Source organism: Sander lucioperca, chromosome 15, assembly GCF_008315115.2.
Source record: "Sander lucioperca isolate FBNREF2018 chromosome 15, SLUC_FBN_1.2, whole genome shotgun sequence".
In the NCBI taxonomy this organism is placed as follows: Eukaryota; Metazoa; Chordata; class Actinopteri; order Perciformes; family Percidae; genus Sander; species Sander lucioperca.
Genome location: NC_050187.1, coordinates 5,994,117 through 6,021,019, shown reverse-complemented (window position 1 = coordinate 6,021,019; position 26,903 = coordinate 5,994,117). Strand labels below are relative to the sequence as shown.

The 26,903-nt window shown below is 42.0% G+C and overlaps 1 protein-coding gene across 1 annotated transcript; it reads right to left on the bottom strand.

Moving 5' to 3' along the window:
- Positions 1–26,903, bottom strand: LOC116064180. The gene is made up of 7 exons (XM_035992471.1): positions 26,842–26,903; positions 26,203–26,460; positions 21,866–22,431; positions 11,794–11,938; positions 1,419–1,460; positions 170–1,024; positions 1–137 (listed from the first exon to the last, which is right to left on the bottom strand). The coding sequence occupies exons 1-6, from the start codon at positions 26,861–26,863 to the stop codon at positions 213–215; spliced, it is 1,845 nt and encodes a 614-aa protein (XP_035848364.1). The 5' UTR covers positions 26,864–26,903; the 3' UTR covers positions 1–137; positions 170–212.

Here is a 26,903-nt window from a genome sequence, read left to right as displayed (position 1 = left end):
CTACAAAGTGAGGACTATTTTAGAAATTGGCTTAGAAATCAGAACTTGTTTTTAACTCAAAGTAATCCAGTGATAGTTGACTGTACATCCATCAGGAGCTGCTGACTCATCATTCAGACACTGGGCCTACAAGGAAACTAATTTAGTCTGAAAACATGTTGTAGCTAACTCACTGACATTATACTTTATACTATCTTACACCAGAGAAGCTGCTATATGATTACACAGAAGTGTATATTGACGGGTTGTACAGTACATTGACGTTCAGCCTTAGCTCTTGCTTCAGCCTCATGTATTAAGTTCATTATTTGTTTTTTCAGTTCCAACATCTCCCCGGAGAATCTGGCTGTCAGTTCCTCGATCTCTTTGTTCCTCTGTGCCTCAGTCTCTTTCAGGATTTCTTTTTTTTTCTTCTCTATTTCTTCCTCTGCTTTTATGTACATCTCTGTGGTGTAGTACGACCCGCCATTATCCTCGACCATCTCGTCTATCATCTTCAGAAGCTCAGTGACTTGAGACGGGTTTTCCACCTCGTTGTTGAAGACGTGATAACGACCATGACATTTCTGAATGATTTCTTGCAGGTCGTCACTCTTTGAAACAAACTCTTCAATAGTTTGTTTCTTCAGCTTGTCTCCATGGGTAAACAGCACCATTGTGTAGTTATCTTCATCTTCACCAAATGTGTCTTGAATCATTTTCACAGTTTGTTTCTCTTCCTCTGTGAACCTGCCGAGCTGAAGAATCACCAGGAAGGCATGAGGACCAGGAGAGGACATACCGATACACATCTTGATCCTTTTCAACACTTCTTCATTGCCTAAACTCGTGTCAAACAGCCCTGGAGTGTCGATGAGTGCAACCTTCTTCCCTCCAACCTCTCCTCTTTCTTTCTTGCATTCAGATGTCACAGAAACGGCGGCTAGTTCAGACTCAAAAGCCTCTCTGGCCAAGATGGTGTTTCCTACTGAACTCTTTCCCGCCCCTGTCTTCCCAATCAGAACGATCCTCAACTCATCAGATCCTGCAGATAAAAATACACAGAACTTTACATCAGACACTGTGAGGACTGCTGTTGTGAGTACATGTTCGATGGAGAGAGGTTTCGTCTTAGTTTTAGTGAACATCCAGTCAGAACATTTTGATTCTTGGCTGTGACGTAGCTTACATAGTTTGAAAATAGATGCAGACTGAGATGTTGCTGTTCCTAACGCTAGATTTGGTTTATCAAAGACGCTAGCGAAGCTACACAGGAGAGAAATAATCACAGCAGAAACCACAGATAGGTGGGACCTCCCTGTTTAACTATATATCTTCAAATGTTACAGTTATAGCTGGAAATGACGACAAGTTTGCTGATTTATCATCTCTCATGTGCATTGAATAATGGAGAAAGCAGTAGGAAAATAATGTGTTACCTTTCAACATTTTGGACGCCATGTCTCTCAGCTGGTCAGAGTCTGAAATGGGAGAAAAGAAAAGTTTCTTCAAGTATTTAATAATATGCAGATGGAATAACACAGAAACAGAATAAAGGCAGTAATAATAACATGAAATGGAATAAATAAATATGTTTATTACTGTATTATAAAACTCTTATTTCAACTCGATTCTATGTTTTAATATATTCTGAGTATGAAGTCCTCTTTTATTTTAAACTGTTTCTGACTGGATCAGCTTTTGTCTGAGCAACAGAAGAAAACTAAATAACAATAACAATAATAATAATAATAATAATAACTAGAACTGCAAGCAGTTATCACGGGGCCCAAGCCACCCACGCCAGTCACCCCCGACGCCCGGGGGAGCGAGCGAAAGCCGAACCCGAAGCCGGGCGGCGGGGAGGCAAACGTCAGGCTAAATATCGAGAGGCGCGAGCCACGACGTCTGCGGTACTTCGCCGTTGCAAACGTAGCAGTCAACAGTTCACCTCCACGCATATACAGACCACCTTTAACAATTCTCTACAACAAACAAACTTCTTAACCCCCCTGACCGCGGGGTACAGCAGAGAGAAATGAGAGAGTGACCGAGAGGGTGGAGGGGGGAGGCAGGTGTGGTGGTTGAAGGAGCAGGGGAGGTGGTCACGTTGTTGCAAATGGCGTCATAGGCGCCGATTTATGTTTTCCTCCGTGGGTGCTTCATGGGAAATTAAGCATCAATGCCACCAACATGACCAATCACACTATGACAGACTCTCCACTTAGCACCAACTGCAATGTTTAATTGCACAGTATCGGCTCCTATGAATGGTGTTGATTTTGGATTGAAAAAGTGAGAGAAAAGAGTTGAATTTGTCCACTGTGAAGGTTTAGCAACTTTGTCAAGTGGGTTAAGAAGTTTGTTTATTGTAAAACACCAGGGGAGCACACAAAAGTAAAAACCAAAACGGTAGGAGGCAAACATCAGTAAATATTGAGAAGTGTGAGCTGCAAGGTCTGTAGTACAATCCCATTGCAAATGTCATTAACATTGAGTAAAAGGGCCAAAACTCGTCTACGTCGATTATAGCACCCCCTAATGGCCGATCTTTGCCAGATTTGGTACAGAGTCTCAGAGCGGCATGCTGAACGAGCACACACAAGTTTCGTGTTGATTGCATTCACTGTGGCAGAGATATTGCAATTGCATTATTGTAGAAAACTAGGGGAGCACGCGAAAGCAAAAACCAAAACGTAACGGTAGGAGGTAAATATCAGTAAATATTGAGAAGTGTGAGCTGCAAGGTCTGTGGTACAATCCCATTGCAAATATGTCATTAACAGTGGCAGCTTGGCAAGGCAGCTTTATTTGTATAGCACATTTCAGCAACAGGGCAATTCAAAGTGCTTTACATGAAAACAGATTAAAAAATTAAAAACAGATAAAATACGAGAATAAAAGTTACAGTGCAGTATAAGAAATGAAACATTGAAGAGCAATTAAAACAGTTAAATATATAAAAGCAGATAAAATAGGAATTTCTCTTTTTATGCTTATATAGATTGTCATACAGTGTCAACAATGCAACTTCAGTATAAGAAATGAACAGTTAATTAAAGAAAGGCAACATCAAAAAGAAAGGTCTTCAGCCTTGATTTAAAAGAACTGAGAGTTGCAGCAGACCTGCAGTTTCCTGGGAGTTTGTTCCAGATATGTGGAGCATAAAAACTGAACGCTGCTTCCCCCTGTTTAGTTCTGACTCTGGGGACAACAAGCAGACCTGTCTCAGACCACCTGAGAGGTCTGGGGGGGTCATAGTGTACTAGCAGATCAGAAATGTATTTTGGTGATTTATAAACCAGCAGAAGTATTTTGAAATCAATTTTTTGAGGCACTGGAAGCCAGTGTAGAGACTTCAGAACTGGAGTGATGTGATCCACTTTCTTGGTCTTAGTGAGGACTCGAGCAGCAGCGTTCTGAATCAGCTGCAGCTGTCTGATTAATTTTTTAGGGAGACCTGTAAAGGCACCGTTACAGTAGTCAAGTCTACTGAAGATAAAAGCATGGACAAGTTTTTCCAAGTCCTGCTGAGACATAAGTCCTTTAACCCTTGAGATATTTTTAAGGTGGTAATAGGCTGACTTTGTAATTGTCTTAATGTGGCTGTTAAAATTCAGGTCTGAGTCCATGACTACACCAAGATTTCTGGCTTTGTCTGTTGTTTTTAACATTATCGTTTGAAGCTGAGTGCTGACTTTTAATAATTCCTCTTTTGCTCCAAAAACAACCACCTCAGTTTTTTCTTCATTTAATTTAAGAAAGTTCTGGCACATCCAGTCGTTAATTTGTTCAATGCACTTAGTCAGTTGTTGTATTGGACTATAGTCCCCTGGCGATAAGGTTATATAAATTTGTGTGTCATCCGCATAACTATGGTAACTTATTTTATTGTTTTCCATATTTTGAGCCAGTGGAAGCATGTAGATGTTAAACAGGAGAGGCCCCAGAACGGAGCCTTGGGGAACTCCACACGTCATATTTGTATGCTCAGATGTATAATTCCCTATAGACACAAAGTAGTCCCTATTCTTTAAATAAGACCAACAGGTTCTCACACTCATCTCGTAAAATACGGACGCTTGGTCAGGTGCCTTTGTCGTTCTTATTGACGCTAAAAGTCTCCTTTAGCGCTATAAGTAAACGTGCTTGGTCGGGACTATTGCTGTCCCTTTTGATGCAGTTATGTTTAGGAAAAGGTCGTGGGTGGGCGTACGGTTCTGTGACACGCGGGAAGAACGGGATGGTTATGTTTAGGAAAGGGTCGTGGGTGGGCGTACGGTTCTGTGACACGCGGGAGGAAAATAAAAAGCGACTATAGCAAGCGTGACATGGTTATGTTTAGGAAAAGGTTGTGGGTGGGCGTACGGTTCTGTGACACGCGAGCATGACAAGCGGGATGCGAACCCCGCTCTCCTGGGTGAAAGTCCTGTGTTTGTTTGACCCATCCACCACCCCAACCAACCTCCTTGCGCGGAAATTCGCCCTTACATACTACTCGCTAAATCCTATCTAACTGCTGCTCTCCCCAGTGCGTTACACAAATACGCTGAAAGATGCCTTTTTCGTCACATCAGACGCTGACAGCCACTGTCCAAACGTCCTTATTTTACGAGTTCGGAATGAGAACGGGTTGATAAGACTCAAACCACTTTAGTACCAGTGTTGGGAGTAACGCATTACAAAAGTAACGCAATTACAGTAATGTATTCCTTTTTGCTGTAACGCAGTAATATAACGCATTACTAATTAAATTTCGGTAATATTATACTCGTTACAATCTCAGTAACGCGAGTTACAACGCATTTTAACGCAACATTTAGTGGTGCATTGTTTTTTTAAAGAATTCACCAACACCGCACATTTTTTCACAGGAAAAAAAAAGCCGTATTATTTTCCTGTCGCTGTATTCGATGGTTGAGATGACTGCAGAGACAGATACATTTGCGATATGGACATTTTCAGGAGTTATTACGCTGCGTTGAAGTGAGCTGTCCTGTTTCTGTTCCCGTGGTCAGAACCAGAGACGGTACGGACAGCATGTATGTCCCAACAGGTGACGGTACGGACAGCATGTATGTCCCAACAGGTGACGGTACGGACAGCATGTATGTCCCAACAGGTGACGGTACGGACAGCATGTATGTCCCAACAGGTGACGGTACGGACAGCATGTATGTCCCAACAGGAGACGGTACGTCAGCGGCTGACAGATATAAACATGTCGGGAATTAATGTTGAGGCTTGCTACACGTAAATATCATTACATTTTATCAGCCGTGGAGAGTAACTCTGCCTGTAGTGGAATGGCTTCGAATGACGACCAAAAGCGTTTGTCTTTTACTGTGACCATTTACTGTTCAATATGTTGCAGTTTTACAAACAAGAAAGTGGACATGTTGCATCTCAGTAAGCTAGCAAGAGTAGCTACGCAACAGACAACGTCCGTGTAACCTACTTCAAAATAAAAGCACTTCCTGTGACGGTTCGCAGTAAAACTAAATTACTGTTAAATAAGGTTGTGTAGGCTACCTTTCCACAAATCAGCTGTAAATCAAGTACTGTAAATAATGTTAATAGTGAGTTTTAAACTTTGACTTGTCAAAATTGAACATTTCCTTTAGAGTGTTTTAAACTAAACAACATGAATTTCTTATTGAAGTGCTATAAACAAACATTTTACAACAATGTCGTACTTTTAATTGAGTATTTTCATTTTCTCCTACTTGCCTGTTATACGTTTTACTTATCTATTTTTTATAGCTTTAGTTACTTTGCATATTTATATTGATTATACAAAATATGAATAATCTATGATGTATTAAAGTGGATAAAGACGAGACTTCATTGATCCGGTGGTGAAATTAACAAGCTAGCTGCCAAATCAAATTTCCCCTGTTATTTTGGTGAAAGTAACTCAAAAGTAATGCAAAAGTAGTGTAACGCATTACAATTCAGAGACAGTAATATTGTAATATAACTAATTACTCTCAAATGACAACCATTGAAGAAGGTGGCAAAATCATTGCAGGCCTTGGTGGATAAAAGTTCCGATGCTCCTGGTGCTGGAGGGTTTGTTAACCTATCGACAGTAGCAAACAAAGAACGTGAATTATTATTGTTTTTGGCAATAATGTCCGAGAAGAAGGACCGCCTTGCATTCCTCAGTTCCAAATTATAAGTGCGAAGTCTCTCTTTATAGGTGTTGTAGTGGACCTGGAGATTAGTTTTTCGCCACCTGCGTTCTGCTTTTCGACACTCTCTTTTTTCTGTTCTTACCAGTATGGCATTTCTCCATGGAGATCTTTTCTTATCAGAGACAGTTTTTACCTTAATGGGAGCAATGGCATCAATAACATTTGTAATTTTACAATTGAAATTGTCTACAAGCTCATTGACTGAGACCCCTGAGAGGGCGGGTGTGGACGAGAAAAGCTGACTGAATGTTTCACTGGTGTTGTCAGTGATATACCGTTTTCTGATTAACTTTGTTTGGACACTTTTGTGCACAGAGATAGTGCCATTAAAGAAAACACAGGAATGATCAGAGAGAGCAGCATCAGTCACCACAACCTTGGAAATGTTCAAACCCTTCGAGAGTCAAGAAAGTCCAGAGTGTGCCGCTTGTTGTGTGTGGGCTCCATAACATGCTGAGTCAGTCCATAGTTCTCAAAAATACAACACAGTTCTTTGGTCCCTCTATCCTGGGGGTTGTCAACATGAATGTTGAAATCACCAGCAATAACTACACAGTAAAAGTTAATACAGATTAAAGACAGAAGTCCACTAAAGTCGTCAAAGAAGGATGCACAGTATTTAGGTGGCCTGTAGATAATTAGAAATATAGGTCGAGAGGGGGACCTTAACTGAAGAGCCACATATTCAAAAACTCAGTGATTGAGTTAAAGTGCCAAAACATGTCTACGTTGATTATAGCGCGCCCTAATGGCAGATCTCCGCCAAATTTGGTACAGAGCCTCACAGCCGCATGACGAGCGAGCAGCACAAGTTTTGTGGTGATTGCATTTACTGTGGCAGAGATATTGCATATGCAAATTTCCCATTTAAATGCATTGAGTTATTGGCCAAAACAAATAAACGTTGCTTATAGCGCCCCCTAAAGGCCGATCTTCGGCAAATTTGGTACAGAGCATCGTAGTGGGATGTTGAACAACGATCTCAAGTTATTTGCTGATAACATGTAATTTAGTCGAGATATGATATGATACGTGTGTGGTAGCTAGCTAGGAAAATTTGTTTGGTCGTCAAATGCGCATACTTTAATGTAGCAAAATTCCTTGAGTAACTTTTGGTCACGTCCATCTGGAGATGCTAGGTATCAGGTTTCGTGCTGATCAGTCGCACGGCCTAGGACGAGTTAAAGTTGGTTTTGCGCAGGGGCGGATCTAGAAAAATATTTATGGGGTGGCGAGAGGGGGGGCAGGAATTTTTGAGGGGAGGCAACATATGGCAGATGTATATATACTGAATTTTATCACAGTTTGATGAGAAATAGTATGTACACACTACAAAAGATGTGTCAGAGAGGCAGCGTTGCAGGTAGAATTTGTACAAGATTAGGAACTGATTAGTTATAACCATCAGACTGTGTTAACCAGTGTTGGGAGTAACGCGTTACAAAAGTAACGCAATTACAGTAATGTATTCCTTTTTGCTGTAACACAGTAATATAACGCATTACTAATTAAATTTCGGTAATATTATACTCGTTACAGTCTCAGTAACGCGAGTTATAATGCATTTTAACGCAACATTTAGTGGTGCGTTTTTTTTAAGAATTCACCAACACCGCGACACATTTCTTCACAGGAAAAAAAAAAAAAGCTGTATTATTTTCCTGTTGCTGTGTTCGATGGTTGAGATGACTGCAGAGACAGATACATTTGCGAGATGGATATTATTTTCAGGAGTTATTACGCTGCGTTGAAGTGAGCTGTCCTGTTTCTGTTCCCGTGGTCAGAGCCGTGTAGCTTACTTCAAAATAAAAGCACTTCCTGTGACGGTTCGCAGTAAAACTAAATTACTGTTAAATAAGGTTGTGTAGGCTACTTTTTCACAAATCAGCTGTAAATCAAGTACTGTAAATAATGTTAATAGTGAGTTTTAATCACACTATAATTGAACATTTCCTTTAGAGTGTTTTAACCTAAACAACATGAATTTCTTATTCAAGTGCTATAAACAAACATTTTACAACAATGCCGTACTTTTAATTGAGTATTTTCATTTTCTCCTAATTGCCTATTATACGTTTTACTTATCTATTTTTTATAGCTTTAGTTACTTTGCATATTTATATTAATTATACAAAATATGAATAATCTATGATGTATTAAAGTGGATTCACAAGCTAGCTGCCAAATCAAACTTCCCCTGTTATTTTGGTAAAAGTAACTCAAAAGTAATGCAAAAGTAGTGTAACGCATTACAATTCAGAGACAGTAATATTGTAATATAACTAATTACTCTCAAATGACAGTAACTAGTAATCTATAATGTATTACATTTTGGAAGTAACTTGCCCAACACTGGTGTTAACACACACTAAGATTTTAGCCTGGGAGAGTATTTTTAGGTTAATTTATTTCATTTTTTAATTTAATCTGAGCAATAGATCTAAAATACATTCTACACAAAATATAAAAACTCATCTCCCCATCTCATCACACTTTCACACTGACAACTTTCCCTAATTATTCATATTTAAGCAAACATGAATTTTTATATTTATTTGATGTCTAAGCAATGTCTCTTAAATTTTATAAAAATGTCCATCTTTGTCATTCGTTGTTCTTATTCATATGTAACTTAGTATATATGCAGCAACAGTTTCCATACCATGTGGACCAGCTGGACTGGAGATCGTTGGTGATGCCCCAGGCTCTCTCCTTTCCCTTTCACTGTCTGAGCCCTGCACGGTATCTTGTCTCTCACTTTCTGCCTCCTCATCTTGGTGATGCTCTCCCTCCATATCTTCACCGCTGTGGTGTTCTCCACCTCCTCCTGTCCCTGGTCGCCTTGGCCTTGTATTCTATCTCTGTCACGTTTCTGTTGCCCTTTTGTCTCCACCTCGTCTTCGTCTTCTCTCTCTCCTTCCACCTCTTTTCTCTCTCCTTCTACCTCATCTTCTCCGTCTACCTTGCTCAGTTGTTCATTTTCTATTTCTCTCGCCTTTCTCTTTGGTGAGAAAAAACTAAATATGCTACCTTTCCTCTTCATTTCTGTAAGATTAAAATTTTTTACAATGTTTTCCTTGACAGACGTTGAATCAGTATTAGCTTTTGTAGCCGACTTTACACAGAACAAACGTCAGACCTAAGTAACATTATATGTATAGTTAGCAAAATAACGTTCTGCAACCTGATTTTTATCATCTCAAAATCAGCATCGCAACTGTGCTAGCACTGTGCTTTCGTTATAATTAAATTTCTTGATAGATAGTTAATCCGTCCTGTCTTTTGACCTCTTTCCTCCTGTGTCTCCTTTCCTCACGACTCCTGGCTCCCTCGCTTTGCGCCACTCAGTTTTCCAAACAAATCAGGCTCTTGCCGCTCTGGCGTCATCTCGTGCTGCATTCACTGCATTCGGACATTGGAGATTCACGCTCATCAATTGTCAAATTGGCCATAACTTTTAATTTGTTGCTGCCAACTGGGGTGGCAGCAGGGGTATAGGGCATAGGGTGGCATTTGCCACCCTATGCCACCCCGGTAGATCCGCCCCTGGTTTTGCGCATTGGGCGATATTGCGAAAAAGAATTTAAGCGGAAATGGGCGGGCCTATATCATGTGATTCAGCTTGATTCAAGGAACACGTGGATGTAAGGATTTCTAATGTGCGATGTGTAATATGGGAGTTAAAGGCAAAAAAAACATTATAGTGCCACCTAGTGGTCCACATGTGTAATGTTTGGTAGGTGTGGTCCATGACCCATTGTCTATCTACCCTGTAAATTTAAAGTTGTTCACGTTAGTGTAAATAATAAATTTAGACGTGGGTCCCATAGGCCACGCCCACTTTGGCCCCTCAGTGCCCCACTCTAGCGATGGCCTCAGGAGTGTCCCTAGATGGTATCCATCAAATGTTGTAAAAATCAGATTAGCCGTTCATGAGATATAAACTTAACTTAACTTAACAGATGAGTAAAGTGCGGATGAATAGAGATGAAATGAATGACATTGCACAGTTGGAGGTGACAGAGTAATAAATAAATAAATATGCAGAATATTGTCCAGTGATGTCTCATATTGCAGAAACAGCTAGCAGTGCTACATTATGATGTTGCATTAAAGAGTCTGACTGCTGCTGGAATGAAGGACCTGCGGTAGCGTTCTTTCTTGCACTGAGTATTGTGATAAACAGTATTGCATTTCCCCCCCGACTCATTTCCTGGTTCTCCTTCTCCATAAACAACATAAAATCAAGGAGAGGATTAACTTTTCCTACTACAGATTTCACACCGTGGTCAGAAAGAACAAGGGAGACACACACACACACACACACACACACACACACACACACACAGCTTGGGACTTGAATAAAAGTTGTCCATATAAATGTGGTAACCTGTGCCCACCCAGATGCCCTATTCAGGTTAAGGCAATACCCTGATTTCTCAAACGCCATGTAAACATCTTCACAGCCCGGTTAGAATCAGAGTTCTTATAACCCGTTAACAGAGCTAGAGAACTCCTCCAGTAACCGGGGGATTCCTGCATGTATGCACCTTAACCGGGCTATGAACATGGTGAAAAACGTATAAATGTACCGTACACTTAAACTGATATATATGTTTATAGGAGCCTAAAATGTGCAGCTGGCCCTGTATGCAGCAGGATATTGCTTAGCTTCTGACTATAGAGAAGTATCTCATAAAACCACACTTCATAATATCTGGACTTTGCCTTTAAGATAAAACTTATCAGCTGCCTGACAAAGTTCACCTTACATTACGTCATCTGAGACAGACCAGGAAACCATGGGCGTAAATTTCATCTGACAGTTGGGGGGACAATAAACATGAAATTTTTCAAGAGCAAAGACACACACATACACACACACACATACACACACACACACACACACACACACACACACACACACACACACACACATACACACACACACACACACACACACACACACACACACACACACACACACACACACACACACACCTCCTTGAAAATGACAAGGAAGAGAAGGGAGAACAGATTCTTTAATTCTACCATTTTTTTACCCCTGTTTTCCTGTTTCTGTGTCTCAGTGACTGATGGGAACAACAATCTTTGACATTGGTCCAGTATTAAGCAAGAACGCTGCAGTCGGCAGAAACAAGCTACAATATAAGTTAATAGGACAATTGTCCAGCTTGTATTTACCTTCACCGACTGCAGCGATCTCTCTTAATACTGGACCAATGTCAAAGATTGTTGTTCCCATCAGTCACTAAGACACAGAAGCAAAACAAAAAGTTTTTACCTGTTTTAGGGCATGTTTAGGAAAAGAAAAGAAAAAAATTTAAATAAAAAAATTTAAAATCCATTTAATATGGAAGAGTGACTTTTCAGTCATTTAAAATTTTCTATCGCCTTTTAATATTTTATTCTAAATTAAGGAACTGGTTCTGTGTGATCGTACCAAAAGCCTCGATCTCTGCCACTGATCAAACTGATAAAGTTTTCCAGACCGAGTCCCTGTCCAGTGGAGGCAGGCACCAAGACTGTTCATCAACTTTCACCAGTTTATGTTAAAGTGCAGAAAATGCCGTATTATTTTAGAGTTATACGATACCTCTCGAAGTTCTTAGTGAAAAACGTGAAGCTGGTCCGTGCAGGGAGCCGTCTGATGTCCCAGGAGGGTACGAACACCACTTTTTATACAGTTCTGTGTCGATGCAGTATGACCAAATAAGGAATTTCCTACTGTTCAACTGGGACTTTACAACACACACACACACTGTAGAAATATTTTATTACCAAAATGTGTGTATGTGCTAGTTGCAAAAGAGAAATCAGACAGTCCACAGTCCATATAATAGTAGAGATAGAATGCAGTATGATCATATATAGTGCATTGTTGAAGTGCATTAATAAAAGTAATACGTCTCCATAACAGCAGGCAGCACTAATCTGTATTGTCGCCCCAAAAAATGAAGCTGCAGCTCATTGGACGAACGCATCACATGGGTCTGGCTTCTCCTGAATTTTAAAGCCAACCATAATGGCGGCTCGTTCGGAATACGATCTCGTATTTTATGAAAATAGTTCACCGAAACGTTTTTCTGAAAACGAGAGAAATAGGCCTGCTAAATCTGTCTTCATTTCAGATCGACAAAGGTCAGTTTAAAAGTCAGATTTTGGGAGGCGTTCGTCACACTCATCCCGCTCATCATTTCCGGTAATTGGTCGTTGAGTCTGACTGCCCGCTGGCCGATTCAACAAGTCAAATCGGCCTAAATGAACGCCGACGGCTCCTCCAACTGACGACGGTACAGAACACACCAAACAGACTCGAGTCACCGACCTCGCCAGACTGTCCGACGGCCAATAATCGGGTTGGTGTGTCAGCGCCTTTAAACCACGAGTTCGAGTAATTTACTGCCTGTGTTTACTGCCAGAATTCCCTTCATGAGTCAGTTCCTTGTAATTTGATGCTCAAGTTGGGTGCAACACGATCTTTTCTTTAGACTGATCTCATGAAGTGGCGTATGTATGACACGCCAATTCGTATGCCATTATTGGCGTGTTATCAAGACGCATACTCGCTTTTTAGCGTGTTTATCAACGCCCTTTGGCCTCCATTGACTTACATTACCTTGCGATTGCGTGTGAATTGATGCCGTAGCGAGTAGTATGAAAGGGCAAAAATTCGCATAGGGAGGTTGGTCTGGGTGGTTGTACAAAAGGCCGTCTAACAGTGGTGGATGGGTCAAACAACACAAGATTTTAACCCAGGAGACAGGGGATCGTGTCCCGCGTGTCACGTTTCCTTCGTGTCCCGCGTGTCACGTTTCCTTCGTGTCCCCTATGTCGCGTTTCCTTTCCATGTTTGTTCTTTTCCTAAACCCAACCCCGTTATTCTTTTCCTAAACCTAACCAGTTCTTCTTTTCCTAAACCCAACCAGTTCTTCTTTTCCTAAACCCAACCCGCATGTGACGTTTCCTAAACCCAACTGTAGCCTCGCGATAACACGTAGCCTCGCAATAACACGCCACGTGGCTTTAGAAAGGGGCGTGTATGTTTACGCTGTGACGTTGCAGACTGCCGTACACTGTATACAGCGTAGACATACACATGGATAGCTCAAAATGCGTACAGATAACACGGAAAGTGGCGTGTATGTTTACGTGAAGTCATGATGTCATTTTTCTTTTCTTTTTAACTCTGTAATGGTAGAACTGAATGTATTTATCTTTTTACATCAATAAATGTCTGTGGTGTGAAATAAAAGCAGTCTTGATCATTGGTAACATTCAGCAGAAAGGGAACTGAACTCTGTTTAGTAGCACATTTATCTACATCAGTATTACATTGTATTGCCAGGTTTTTCAGAAGCAGTGGGACTATAAACCAACAGCCATCTAATTTTAAAGCTACTGAATAAACATTTATCATTGGGCTGTGCTGTCAGATAATAAGGCCTCCTGAACACTGGCTGTGTGGCGTGAGCGTGTCAGCTGTGTGGCGTGAGCATGTCAGCTGTGTGACACCTATCTTTTACGTGACACGCAAGCTTGTTGGAAGCGTTTCCAGATAAAATAGAATACAAAAAGATGTTTATATGTCATTTTGACACGAATACATTTAATAAATTACATTTTTACGTTTGAAAGTCCCTAAGTTTTGACATAAATGCAGATATAATTGTAATTTAAAATCCATCCATCCATCTTCGTCCGCTTATCCGGGGTCGGGTCGCGGGGGCAGCAGCTCCAGCAGGGGACCCCAAACTTCCCTTTCCCCAGGGGGCATCCTTACCAGATGCCCGAACCACCTCAACTGGCTCCTTTCGACGCGAAGGAGCAGCGGCTCTACTCCGAGCTCCTCACGGATGACTGAGCTTCTCACCCTATCTCTAAGGGAGACGCCAGCCACCCTCCTGAGGAAACCCATTTTGGCCACTTGTATCCTGGGTCTCATTCTTTCGGTCATGACCCAGCCTTCATGATGTGAGGGTAGGAACGAAAACTGACCGGTAGATCGAGAGCTTTGCCTTCTGGCTCAGCTCTCTTTTTGTCACAACGGTGCGATAAATTGAATGTAATACCGCCGCCGCTGTGTCAATTCTCCGACCAATCTCCCGCTCCATTGTCCCCTCACTCGCGAACAAGACCTCAAGGTATTAAAACTCCTTCACTTGGGATAAGGACTCATTCCCTACCCTGAGTAGGCACTCCATCGGTTTCCTGCTGAGAACCATGGCATCAGATTTAGAGGTGCTGATCCTCATGACAGCTGCTTCACACTCGGCTGCGAACCGATTCAGTGAGTGCTGAAGGACACAGGTCGATGATGCCATCAGGACCACATCATCTGCAAAAAGCAGCGATGAGATCCCCAGCCCTGTCCATAAATATTACAAACAGGATTGGTGACAAAGCGCATCCCTGGCGGAGGCCAACCCTCACATGAAACAAATTCGACTTACTGCCGAGAACCCGGACACAGCTCTCGCTTTAGTCATACAGAGATTGGATGGCCCTGAGAAGGGACCCTTCACCCCATACTCCCACAGCATCTCCCACAGTATCTCCCGGGGGACCCGGTCATATGCCTTCTCCAGATCCACAAAACACATGTAGATCAGATGGGCATATATCCCAGGCTCCCTCCAGGATCCTTGGGAGAGTGAAGATCTGGTCCGTTGTTCCACGACCAGGACAGAATCCGTATTGTTCCTCTTCAACCCGAGGTTCGACTATCGGCCAAACCCTCCTTTCCAGCACCTTGGAGTAGACTTTACCGGGGATGCTGAGAAGTGTGATACCCCTATAATTGGCACACACCCTCTGGTCCCCCTTTTTGAACAGGGGAACCACCACCCTGGTCTGCCACTCCTTTGGCACTGTCCCAGACCTCCACGCCATGTTGAAGAGGCGTGTCATCTAAGACAGCCCCTGCACACCCAGAGCTTTCAGCATTTCTGGACAGATCTCATCAATCTCCGGTGCTTTGCCACTGTGGAGTTGTTTGACTACCTCAGTGACTTCCACCAGGGAAACTGATGAAAATCCCCCATCATCCTCCAGCTCTGCCTCTACCATAGAGGGCGCATTAGTCGGATTTAGGAGTTCCTCAAAGTGCTCCTTCCACCGCCCTATTACCTCCTCAGTTGAGGTCAACCACATCCGATCCTTACTGTACACAGCTGGGATGGTTCCCCGCTCCCCCCTCCTGAGGTGGCGAACGGTTTTTCAGAAGCACCTTGGTGCCGATCAAAAGTCCTTCTCCATGTCTTCTCCGAACTTCTCCCACACCGAACTCCTCCCACACCCTTTGCCTCTTTCACTGCAGAGGCTGCAGCCCTTCGGGCCCTTTGGTACCTTGCAACTGCCTCCAGAGTCCTCTGGGATAACATATCCCGGAAAGACTCCTTCTTCAGTCGGACGGCTTCCCTGACCACCGGTGTCCACTACGGTGTTTGTGGGTTACCGCCCCTTGAGGCACCTAAGACCCTAAGACCACAGCTCCCCACCGCAGCTTCAGCAATGGAAACTTTGAACATTGTCCACTCGGGTTCAATGCCCCCAGCCTCCACAGGGATGCACGAAAAGCTCCGCCGGAGGTGTGAGTTGAAAGTCTGTCGGACAGGGGCCTCCTCCAGACGTTCCCAATTTACCTGCACTACCCATTTGGGCTTACCAGGTCTGTCCAGCTCACCAGATGGTGATCGGTTGACAGCTCCGCCCCTCTCTTGACCCTCTCTTGACCCTCTCTTGAAAAACATACGGCCTCAGATCAGATGAAACGATTATAAAATCGATTATTGACCTTTGGCCTAGGGTGCTCTGGTACCAAGTACACTTATGAGCATCCCTATGTCTGAACATGGTGTTCGTTATAGACAATCCATGACTAGCACAGAAGTCCAACAATGAACAACCACTCGGGTTCAGATCAGGGAGGCCGTTCCTCCCAATCATGCCTCTCCATGTGTCTCCATCATTGCCCACGTGCGTGTTGAAGTCTCCCAGCAGAACTATGGAGTGCCCCACTGGAGCCCCATGCAGGACTCCATTCCAGGTCTCCAAGAAGGCCGAATACTCCAAACTCTTGTTTGGTGCATATGCACAAACAACAGTCAGAGTTTTTCCCCCCGACAACCCGCAGGCGTAGGGAGGCGACCCTCTCGTCCACCGGGGTAAACTCCAACGTAGCGGCGCTCAGCCGGGGGCTTGTGAGTATCCCCACACCCGCCCGACGCCTCACACCCTGGGCAACTCCGGAGAAGAAAAGAGTCCAACCCCTATCCAGGAGTATATACTGATCTGATTACAGCAAAGACAACGTCGGCAGTATTGACGGCAAAATAGGCTACAGAATATTTCCTTCTGTATTGACAGGTGCAATATTTGAAAATCAATAATTATTTATTATTATTATCAAAAACCCCTATGAGCGAATGAGGGAGAGGTAGAGTTGCCCTGCCCAGAGGAAGCCCGGGGCCCCCGTCTGGAGCCAGGCCCAGATGGAGGGCTCGTCAGCGAGCGCTTGGTGGCCGGGTTTGCCACGGAGCCCGGGCCGGGCACAACACGAAAAAGCAACGTGGCACCTTCCTCTCCATCCTATGGGCCCACCACCTGTGGGAGGAACCGCTGTGGGCAAGACTGTGCGTACAGATAAGCCCCACTAGGTTTATTTTAGTTTAGTTTATTAGTTTATTTGTCAGGGACCGTGCACAGTTCAGGCCTGTACCAGAGTTAGCTATACAGCTAATTTACATCTGTGGTCCCTGGGCAAGGGGGATAAAAGGACAATATAGACAATATAGACAATACTATCAAAACAGATAGAAACAACAAACAACATATAACAAGCATTACATCACGTATAAACCAGTATACAAAATATACATTCCATGTTATAAAAAGATCAATGATCACATAGTTGTTTCACCTTCAGCCAAGTCTTTAAGGATATTTTAAAACTACTGAGACTTGCACAATCTCTAATTTAAAGTGGAATTAAGTTCCACTTTACTACTACAGTAAATGAAAAAGCTGAGTCTTCCTAAATTGAGTGTAACAGTCACCTCTTACAGAAACCCTGGAGACCCTTACATTATCTCTGCAAAATGACACACATTGCTTGAGTGGAGGTGGTGCAAGATCATGGGTCAATTTATACATCAGGCACATGTCTGCAAATCAGAGAAAACTGTCAAAGGTTAATAGGTTATGTTTTTTATAATTGTGCAGTGATGGTACTTTCTTGGTTTTTTGTCAAGAACTTTCACAGCTTGTTTGTAAAGGGTACATAAGGGTTTTAGCGTAGTCCCACCTGCCTGGGACCAGCTTGTAGAACAGTAAGATAAATGTGAGAAGATCACTGAATGCAAAAACAGTTTGGCAGCGGCTATTGTTAACTGGTGTCTTATATGTCTAAAATTAGCTAAACTAGCTCTGACACAATTGGATATCTTTTTTATGTGTTTTTTAAAACTTAAATTATAATCAATAATTATGCCCAGATACTTGAAATGATCAACGATATGTATTACCTCTCCCATAATACAGATATCAGGCCGATGTTGTGTAACATTCCTCTTGATAGAGAAATACATGCCCACTGTTTTGCTTACATTAACAGTAAGACAACTGTGAGTTAACCAGTCTGATACTTTCTTTAGAACTGCAATAAGTTTTGCTGCAGCTTGTTCTCTAGTTTTTGCAGGGTTAGGGTTAGATCTATCTTATCTATAGAGTATAGATAACTGTATCGTCTGCGTACATTTGGATGTGGACTTCTGGGAAAATCAAAGGCAGGTCATTAATATATAAACTAAATAAAATTGGTCCTAAAATAGATCCCTGAGGGACTCCAGTAGTGCAGTTAGCAAAGGAGGAGCATCTATCATTAATCCTGGTGCACTGCTTTCTAGAATCTAAATAAGACTCCATCCATGTCAGAGCATTGGGGGAGAAATTAATCTTTGACAGTTTGGATAACAAAACATTATGATTCACTGTATCAAACGCCTTCTTAAAATCGAGGAAAACAGCCCCAACAACCCCTTCATTGTCAAGGATGGATTTTATTTGCTCAATAAAGTTACAAGTAGCTGTTTCTGTGGCATGTTTCCTGAATCCAAACTGCATAGGGTGCAGTGGAAAATGGCCTTGATTTAAATAGGCTAGCAACTGGTCACAGACTATCCTTTCAGTTACTTTGAAGACAACAGGGAGGATACTAATAGTTCTATAGTTCATTATATTAGTTGCATCTCCAGCTTTAAAGGTCCCATGACATGGTGCTCTTTGGATGCTTTTATATAGGCCTTAGTGGTCCCCTAATACTGTATCTGAAGTCTCTTTTATATAGGCCTTAGTGGTCCCCTAATACTGTATCTGAAGTCTCTTTATATAGACCTTAGTGGTCCCCTAATACTGTATCTGAAGTCTCTTTTATATAGACCTTAGTGGTCCCCTAATACTGTATCTGAAGTCTCTTTATATAGGCCTTAGTGGTCCCCTAATACTGTATCTGAAGTCTCTTTTATATAGGCCTTAGTGGTCTCCTAATACTGTATCTGAAGTCTCTTTATATAGACCTTAGTGGTCCCCTAATACTGTATCTGAAGTCTCTTTCCCGAAATTCAGCCTTGGTGCAGAATTACAGCCACTAGAGCCAGTCCCACAATGAGCTTTCCTTAGGATCTGCTATTTCTGTGTCTGTAGCTATTGAGGAGGAGAGAGGGGGGGGGGCAAGGTGGAGGGTGGGGGTGTGGCCCGCCGTACGGGTTGAGCAGAGGCTGAACAGTTTGACCGGCCTTCGCGGCCTCAAAACACTACCGGCCCACTGGGAAAAGTCCCGACTCTCCCACTCGCCACTCAGCTACTGGTTAAGTGTATATCAGGGAACATGCCTGCCACACTCGCAGTTACCCGGTAACTAGATCCTATCCTAAACAGATTCAGTATTATGGTCTATAGAGCGGTAGTTACGATAAGACACATGAGAGAAACATCCAACTGTAATTTATTAATACATTTATTTATGTGTGTAGATTTTATCTCAACTATAAGACCACATTTCCCATCAACCCCGCTACTTCCTGTTTAGTGTTTGTTTTCTTCCTGTCAACCGGCCGGCATGGAGTTAGTTTTGATGATGAGTGGAGTAGTTGAAGAGCCTCGCTAGCTTCAATGAGTTTTTGTTGATAAAGACTAGAATGACTTCACCACAACTGCTGATGGACTTGTCGCAATTTTCATTGCGCTAACGTTATGGAAATTACATTTACGATAGTAATGCGGAGACTTTGCTGCTGAAGTAGGAATCCTTTCTGGATTGAAGTTACTTTACCTCATCAAGACATGGATTATTAACTTTTAATTTGCTTTACTGAAAGGAAAATCGTGTAAAGGCATGAGGTAATTGACAACACTAGATGTTAATATATGATGAGTGACAGCAGGATTCAACATGGCTAATGTTTGGGGAGCTAACGTTAGCTGGTGAAAATGTAACGTTAAGTGCGGCTGGTCGGTTAGGGCTCCGTGTTGCTGGATGTGGCTAATGTTGATTTGTGTAACGTAACTTTACTCTATGTGTAACGTTACATGTTTACGTACCGTTAGCTTGCTGGATTTGTCTTGAGATATTATAAAATGAGATTTAGGAGTAAAGAAGAGTACTTGTCGTTAACTTTAATTTAATTGAAAACTTAACACAGATTGAGTGAAATCAGCCGCAGCAGTCAATGTAGGGTAATATTAACAACGTGTTCAAAACACTGTTATAACATTAACGTTACTAAATGTCTTATTTGAGGTCAAAAATCAATCAACTAAAAAGAATCAATCAACTAAAACAATGTTTGCTGTTCATAAATGCTGTTAAGAGCTAGCTAGCAATCACCACTAACTGACATCTCAGCCGGTCCGTTAACAGTTGCTAGGTAACGTAACTAGCTAGCTAGCTAGTTCACCAACTTTTCTGTATTTATAGTTAAAAAAAGAAGAGAAAAAATACTTTATCTACTCCTACTGATATGTGGAAAGTGATGCCAGCCTCCTGGGTCTCTTCGGTCCTTCTGGTAAAGCAGTTAGGTGCTGCACAGCTGATAACCATACTTGCTGCCATAGGTGACAATTGTAAACAGTACCCTAGTAAGATGGCGGACAGTTATGCCATTTGTTATGACGTCATGTCATATCTATTGTTCTATATCTATGAGGTAACCTTTCCCCTTATGACGTCATAAAAGGAAGATTCCAGATCAGCCCATCTGAGCTTTCATTTTCTCAGGCAGAGCAGGATACCCAGGGCTCGGTTTACACCTATCACCATTTCTAGCCACTGGGGGACCATAGGCAGGCTGGGGGAACTCATATTAATGTTAAAAAAAAACCTCATAAAGTCATATGCCAGTCAATGCCATGGGACCTTTAAAGACAGGGGTTATTACTGCTGATTTCCAGGCATTGGGAAAAAAAACTTTGTTTAATGGATAGATTTACCAGATGAGCAATTGGAGTACAGAGGATGCTTTTATACTTCTTCAAAAATGCACAATCACAAGCAAAAACATCTTTATCCTTAAAGTTCTTAAACGTGCATAAGATTTTAGTTATGGCACTTTGGAGAGATTTTTAACCTACAAAGTGAAGACGTTTTAGAAAGTAAAGATGTTTTAAAAAATGGAAGATATTTTATATCTATCTGTCTATATATGTCTATATATACATATGTATATGTATATATATATATATATATATATATATATATATATATATATATATATATATATATATATGTATATATATATATATATATATATATATATATATATATATATATTCATAAATATACATTTATAGAAATGAGGACGCACAAGTCACATGCTGACAGAGAAAATACATTTATTCTGTAACTAAACACACTGATGATTGAACATGTTTTATACAACACGTGTTATTACATAATAATCATTTTACATACATATCCAAACAGCTTTCATGTCTGATTAAGGTGCCTCATTGGCAACATTTGCATAAAAAAACAACTCCTTCTCAGAGTCATAATTCAGTAAAATCTAAACAGACATGATTAACATATTTATAGATGCAGTGTGACTTAATCTTTCAGATATTCCCTGTCACCTCTATGTCCAATGTTATTTTAAATTAATAAATCTGATTAGAAATCATACGAAACAGAGGCTGCAGAACTTGTGTTTAGCTTTTTCTTCAGTATGATCACTGGGTGGAGCACTGACACACTATATGCTTATTATAGGCATACTATGCAATTACTTTCTTATGACTTTTTATAACCCTTTATAACTTTTTATAACTTTTTATAACTTTTTATAACTTTTTATGACTTTTTTCAACTGACTGGAGTCATGTGGACCGATGTCAACGATTGTTGTTCCCGTCAGTCACACATCCAGGGTCCAGGTTGAAAAAAAAAAAACGGTAGTTACCCTTTAACCTACAAAGTAAGGACGATTTTAGAAATTGGCTTAGAAATCATAACTTGTTTTTAACTCAAAGTAATCCAGTGATAGTTGACTGTACATCCATCAGGAGCTGCTGACTCATCATTCAGACACTGGGCCTACAAGGAAACTAATTTAGTCTGAAAATAACAAGTTGTAGCTAACTCACTGACATTATACTTATATATACTATCTTACACCAGAGAAGCTGCTATATGAGTACACAGTGGGGTTTGGGGGGGGTTGTACAGGACATTGACGTTCAGCCTTAGCTCTTGCTTCAGCCTCACGACTTAAGTTCACAATTTCTTTTTGCATTTCCAACATCTCCCCAGAGTACTTGGCTTTCAGTTCCTCCATCTCTTTCTTCATCTGTGCCTCAGACTCTTTCAGGATTTGTTGTTTCTTCTTCTTTATTTCTTCCTCTGCTTTTATGTACATCTCTGTGGTGTAGTACGACCCGCCATTATCCTCGACCATCACGTCTATCATCTTCAGAAGCTCAGTGACTTGAGACGGGTTTTCCACCTCGTTGCTGAAGACGTGATAACGACCATGACATTTCTGAATGAATTCTTGCAGGCCGTCGCTCTTTGAAACAAACTCTTCAACTGTTTGTTTCTTCAGCTTGTCTCCATGGGTAAACAACACGATTGTGTACTTATCTGCATCTTCACCAAATGTGTCTTGAATCATTTTCACAGTTTGTTTCTCTTCCTCTGTGAACCTGCCGAGCTGAAGAATCACCAGGAAGGCATGAGGACAGTAGCGGAGATAGCGTGGGTGCTTGGGTGCAATCGCCCCAGGGCCCCGTGTATATATCATAATAATAATAATAATAAGGGGCCCCTCAATCACCGCCGATCTTCTGTCACTTGACGAAAACGGGGCCCCATATTAAAGATCGTTAGCTGAAAGAAGCTACTGAACATGAGCTAGTGTGTTGTGATAAACCAGCTGTTCTTATCAAACGTAACAGTCACTTAACTCATGGTTACAATGGTAAACCAGCACAACAATGACAATTACCAGGCAACAAAACACTACATTCTAAGCAGACACATTTAAAAACAAAATTTATGAAGTTACATTTTGTATTTTAGAACAAACGGCAAACTTATCAGCACATTTTAACACAACTCTATTTACCGCCTTGCATCATGGGAATTAGCAAGCCAATGAGCCACGCTCTCTTTATTTTTTCACGTCGTTATTTCCTTCTGAGTCAGTTAGACAGTATAACCTTCAAATGCATAATGCAACTCCGTCTGTCTGGTTCTTTGACAGTGGCAGCGCCATATATATATATATATATATATATATATATATATATACAGAGGCCAATGGGCAGCGCAATGAGCGCCGCCATGTCAAGTCCCCCCTAGCTTGTTGTACTTAGTTACTGTTGCTAAGGCCGGCCCAAGCTTCTCCTACTTAGCAACAGTAACTAAGGGTGGCATGAGGCACAAATGTATAATGTAAACATTAGCTATATAAGCTACTTTCCTGATAGCACTTAAGAGAATAGTTACAAAAATGGAGAGAAAATATAAATCTGGCGCATTAAAAAGAAAAGAACGAGATAGTAGGAGAAGTGTGGTAGCATCGTGTGCTCCTCTCACATCATACTTCTCATCATCATCATCATCATCATCATCATCATCATCATCATCATCATCCCTGACTCAACAAAATGATAATAATACTGTTAACGTTGTAACTCAGTCATCTAGTGCTAGCCCTACTAGCCTGACACCGGCTAACGATGAGGCTAACAGCGGTCACAGCGGCTACAAAGAGTTTCCACATGACCAGGATAAGTGACGCTTCAGTCCGGCTTGGTGTATGCGCCAGATGGGAGGCTCAGGTAACCCAGTGGAGCGTCAGTGGTTGATGTACTCACCCAGGGCAAACCGACCGTTCTGTTTCTGTTGCTGGCTTTTCAGTAAAAAGTCCAATGACAGTGCTGGGAAAGCCTGGGCTGACCCATGTATGGGGTTTTCTTCATTTAAAAAAGGGACAGAGCGGGTTGAGACACATGAAAGGTCCGGCGCTCACCTGGAGGCAGAGAAGGCATATCTAATGACAAAGTTTGGTTTGAGTCAGGACAGCACTGTCATTGCGGAGCTTCTGAAAGCAGAGAGAGAGCAGGTGGAGAAGAACAGAAGGATCCTACACAGGTTGGTGGACACCACGCTCTTTTTAGCCAGACAGGGGCTGGCTTTTCGTGGCCACAGAGAACATGCTGGGCTGGGAGCCCCTGACTCTAACGAGGGGAATTTCTTAGAGCTCCTGAAGTTGCTGGCTCACTATGACTCCATCCTCGAGCAGCACATGAATGACCCCGTTAGCAGAGTGACATATCTCAGTCACCAGTCCCAAAACCAGCTCATTGCAGCTCTTTCCAAAGAGACACTGAGCACAATAATCAATGAGATAAAGTCAGCAAAGTTTTTCTCAGTTATTGTAGATTCCACCATAGATATAACCAGAATAGATCAGTTTTCTCTTTCACTCAGATATGTCACCAAAACAGGCAGCAGCATTGAGCGCTTTATTAAATTTGAGGCGTTACCTGATGGCAGTGTGGCGTCCTTTTATGATCTTTTGCATAAATTACTGACAAAGGACCTTGGTCTTAATGTAAATGATCTGAGGGGACAAGCATATGACGGTGCCAGAACGATGTCAGGGCAGTTAACGGGGCTGCAAGCCAGGGTCAAGCTAAATTGCTCAGACAAGGCATTTTATGTCCATTGCTGCACACACAACCTCAGTCTGATTCTTATGGATGCTGCGGGTTGTTTGTGTAGCGCTAACGTTTTTTTCGGTACACTTGAGACCTTGTACTGTTTTTTAACTTCAAGCCTTCCGAGATTTAAAATACTGGAGGAGGAACAGGAAATCATGCAACTGGAAAGAACCATTCTTATGCTGAAAAGCCTTTCTGACACAAGGTGGGCCTCCAGGAAGCAGGCCACAGAAGTGCTGATACAGAGCCTCCCAGCAATCCTCACAGTCCTGAGCCGTATCCATCACCACCACAACAGCACACCAAGACAGCCTCTGAAGCTGACGGCCTGCTGTCAAAACTCAGCACATTTGAATTCATGTTCATGTTGGTGTTTTGGAACAATTTGTTGAAGAGGACATACATCCTGTCGAATTACCTTCAAAAAAAGTCACTGGATGTCAACACTGCTGTGGATCTAATTGACAGAACTGTGGCTCAGATCAGAGAGTTAGGAACAGAGGAGGCCTTTGACAGCATGGAGAACACAGCAAGAAGTCTGGCCAGAGAAAGACACGCAGCCACCGAGTTTGCGGAGCAGAGGAGTCGCAAGAGAAGAAGGCATTTTGACAAGGACGCAGAGGACGACCAGATCGAGGACAGCAGACGCCGCTTCAAAGCGGAAATTTATTTTAACATTCTGGATGTTTTTGTGGGGCAGTTTGAAAGTCGATTTTCAGACTTCAAAAAAATGGCCAAACTGTTTGCAGTACTCTGCCCAAACAGGTTTGAGCACCGTGATGCTGAGGAGAAAATGCTTGAGCTGGCCCGTTTCTCCTCAGAAGACATGCCCGAGCCAGAAGACGCAGTGGAGGAGTTTCGCTCTTTTCGTGCACTGTATTCAGAGTTAAACATGGATCTCACCACGACGCCGTCCTGCCATTCCTCGTACCAACGACATGGATAGAGCCTACCCACACCTGACCATTCTCCACAGGATTTATAAAACCCTTCCTATCAGCAGCGCCAGGGCCAAACGAAGTTTCAGCCGTCTGCGGCTCATTAAGACATAGTTGCGTTGGTGCATGGATGAGGCCAGGCTGTCATATCTCACCTGGCTGAGTGTGGAGCAGGACAGACATATCGACAAGGACAAAGTGGTTGGCAGATTTGCCACCATGGAGGAGAGGAGGATGAAGATGTAATAAGGGACCATGATATGTATATAGTTTTGTTAGATGTATTTGTTCTTGAGGATCGTTAAGCAGACAACAAAATGGTAAGAAAAAAAATCGTCTAAGAATTTATATATATATATATATATATAAGTCACTCAGAATGTTATAAATTTTATAGTTTTACTCCCAGTTGAGTTTTCATGTAGCACATTTCGCCTACTTATGGAGTTGTAAACAAACGTTGTGTTCAATACAGTATAATAGTGCCGTGTCAATTATATAGCGTGGCACTGATTGAGAGCCCTTGGTCTGTTCAGCACCATCGCTGTCCATCAGCTGTTGCTGTCCGTGGTGCTGAAACATTTTCACTAGACTGGCAAACTGCTTTCTTTGTTTGTTTGTCAATACAAACTTGTCAAAACATGTGTCTTTTCTCTGTGTTTTATTTGACATATAGGCTTACTTGGCTCAACAAGTGACACATCATAACATATGCATTCATCAGATAATTTACCATTTTTATTTAACGGTTTTAATTTTAAAATGACTTGGTAGCAGAGGGTGGGGGCATGATGAAGCCTCGCCCCCACTGTACTGAGAGTCTAGCTCCGCCCCTGCATGAGGACCAGGAGAGGACATACCGATACACATCTTGATCCTTTTCAACACTTCTTCATTGCCTAAACTCGTGTCAAACAGCCCTGGAGTGTCGATGAGTGCAACCTTCCTCCCTCCAACCTCTCCTCTTTCTTTCTTGCATTTAGATGTCACAGAAACGGCGGCTAGTTCAGACTCAAAAGCCTCTCTGGCCAAGATGGTGTTTCCTGCTGAACTCTTCCCCGCCCCTGTCTTCCCAACCAGAACGATCTTCAAGTCATCAAATCCTGCAGATAAAAATACACAGAACTTTACATCAGACACTGTGAGGACTGCTGTTGTGAGTACTTGTTCGATGGAGAGAGGTTTCGTCTTAGTTTTAGTGAACATCCAGTCAGAACATTTTGATTCTTGGCTGTGACGTAGCTTACAGAGTTTGAAAATAGATGCAGACTGAGATGTTGCTGTTCCTAACGCTAGATTTGGTTTATCAAAGACGCTAGCGAAGCTACACAGGAGAGAAATAATCACAGCAGAGACCACAGATAGGTTTAACTATATATCTTCAAATGTTACAGTTACAGCTGGAAATGATGACAAGTTTACTGATTTATCATCTCTCATGTGCATTGAATAATGGAGAAAGCAGTAGGAAAATAATGTGTTACCTTTCAACATTTTGGACGCCATGTCTCTCAGCTGGTCAGAGTCTGAAATGGGAGAAAAGAAA

Bases quoted from the DNA above. Each gene is read 5' to 3' on its own strand.
- LOC116064180 (XM_035992471.1), bottom strand. From the start codon at position 26,863: ATGGCGTCCAAAATGTTGAAAG. The intron at 26,461-26,841 runs GTAACACATTAT...TTTTATCTGCAG, and splicing joins GGCGTCCAAAATGTTGAAAG to GATTTGATGACTTGAAGATC. The intron at 1,461-11,793 runs GTATCGTATAAC...CTCCCATTTCAG, and splicing joins TTCACTAAGAACTTCGAGAG to ACTCTGACCAGCTGAGAGAC.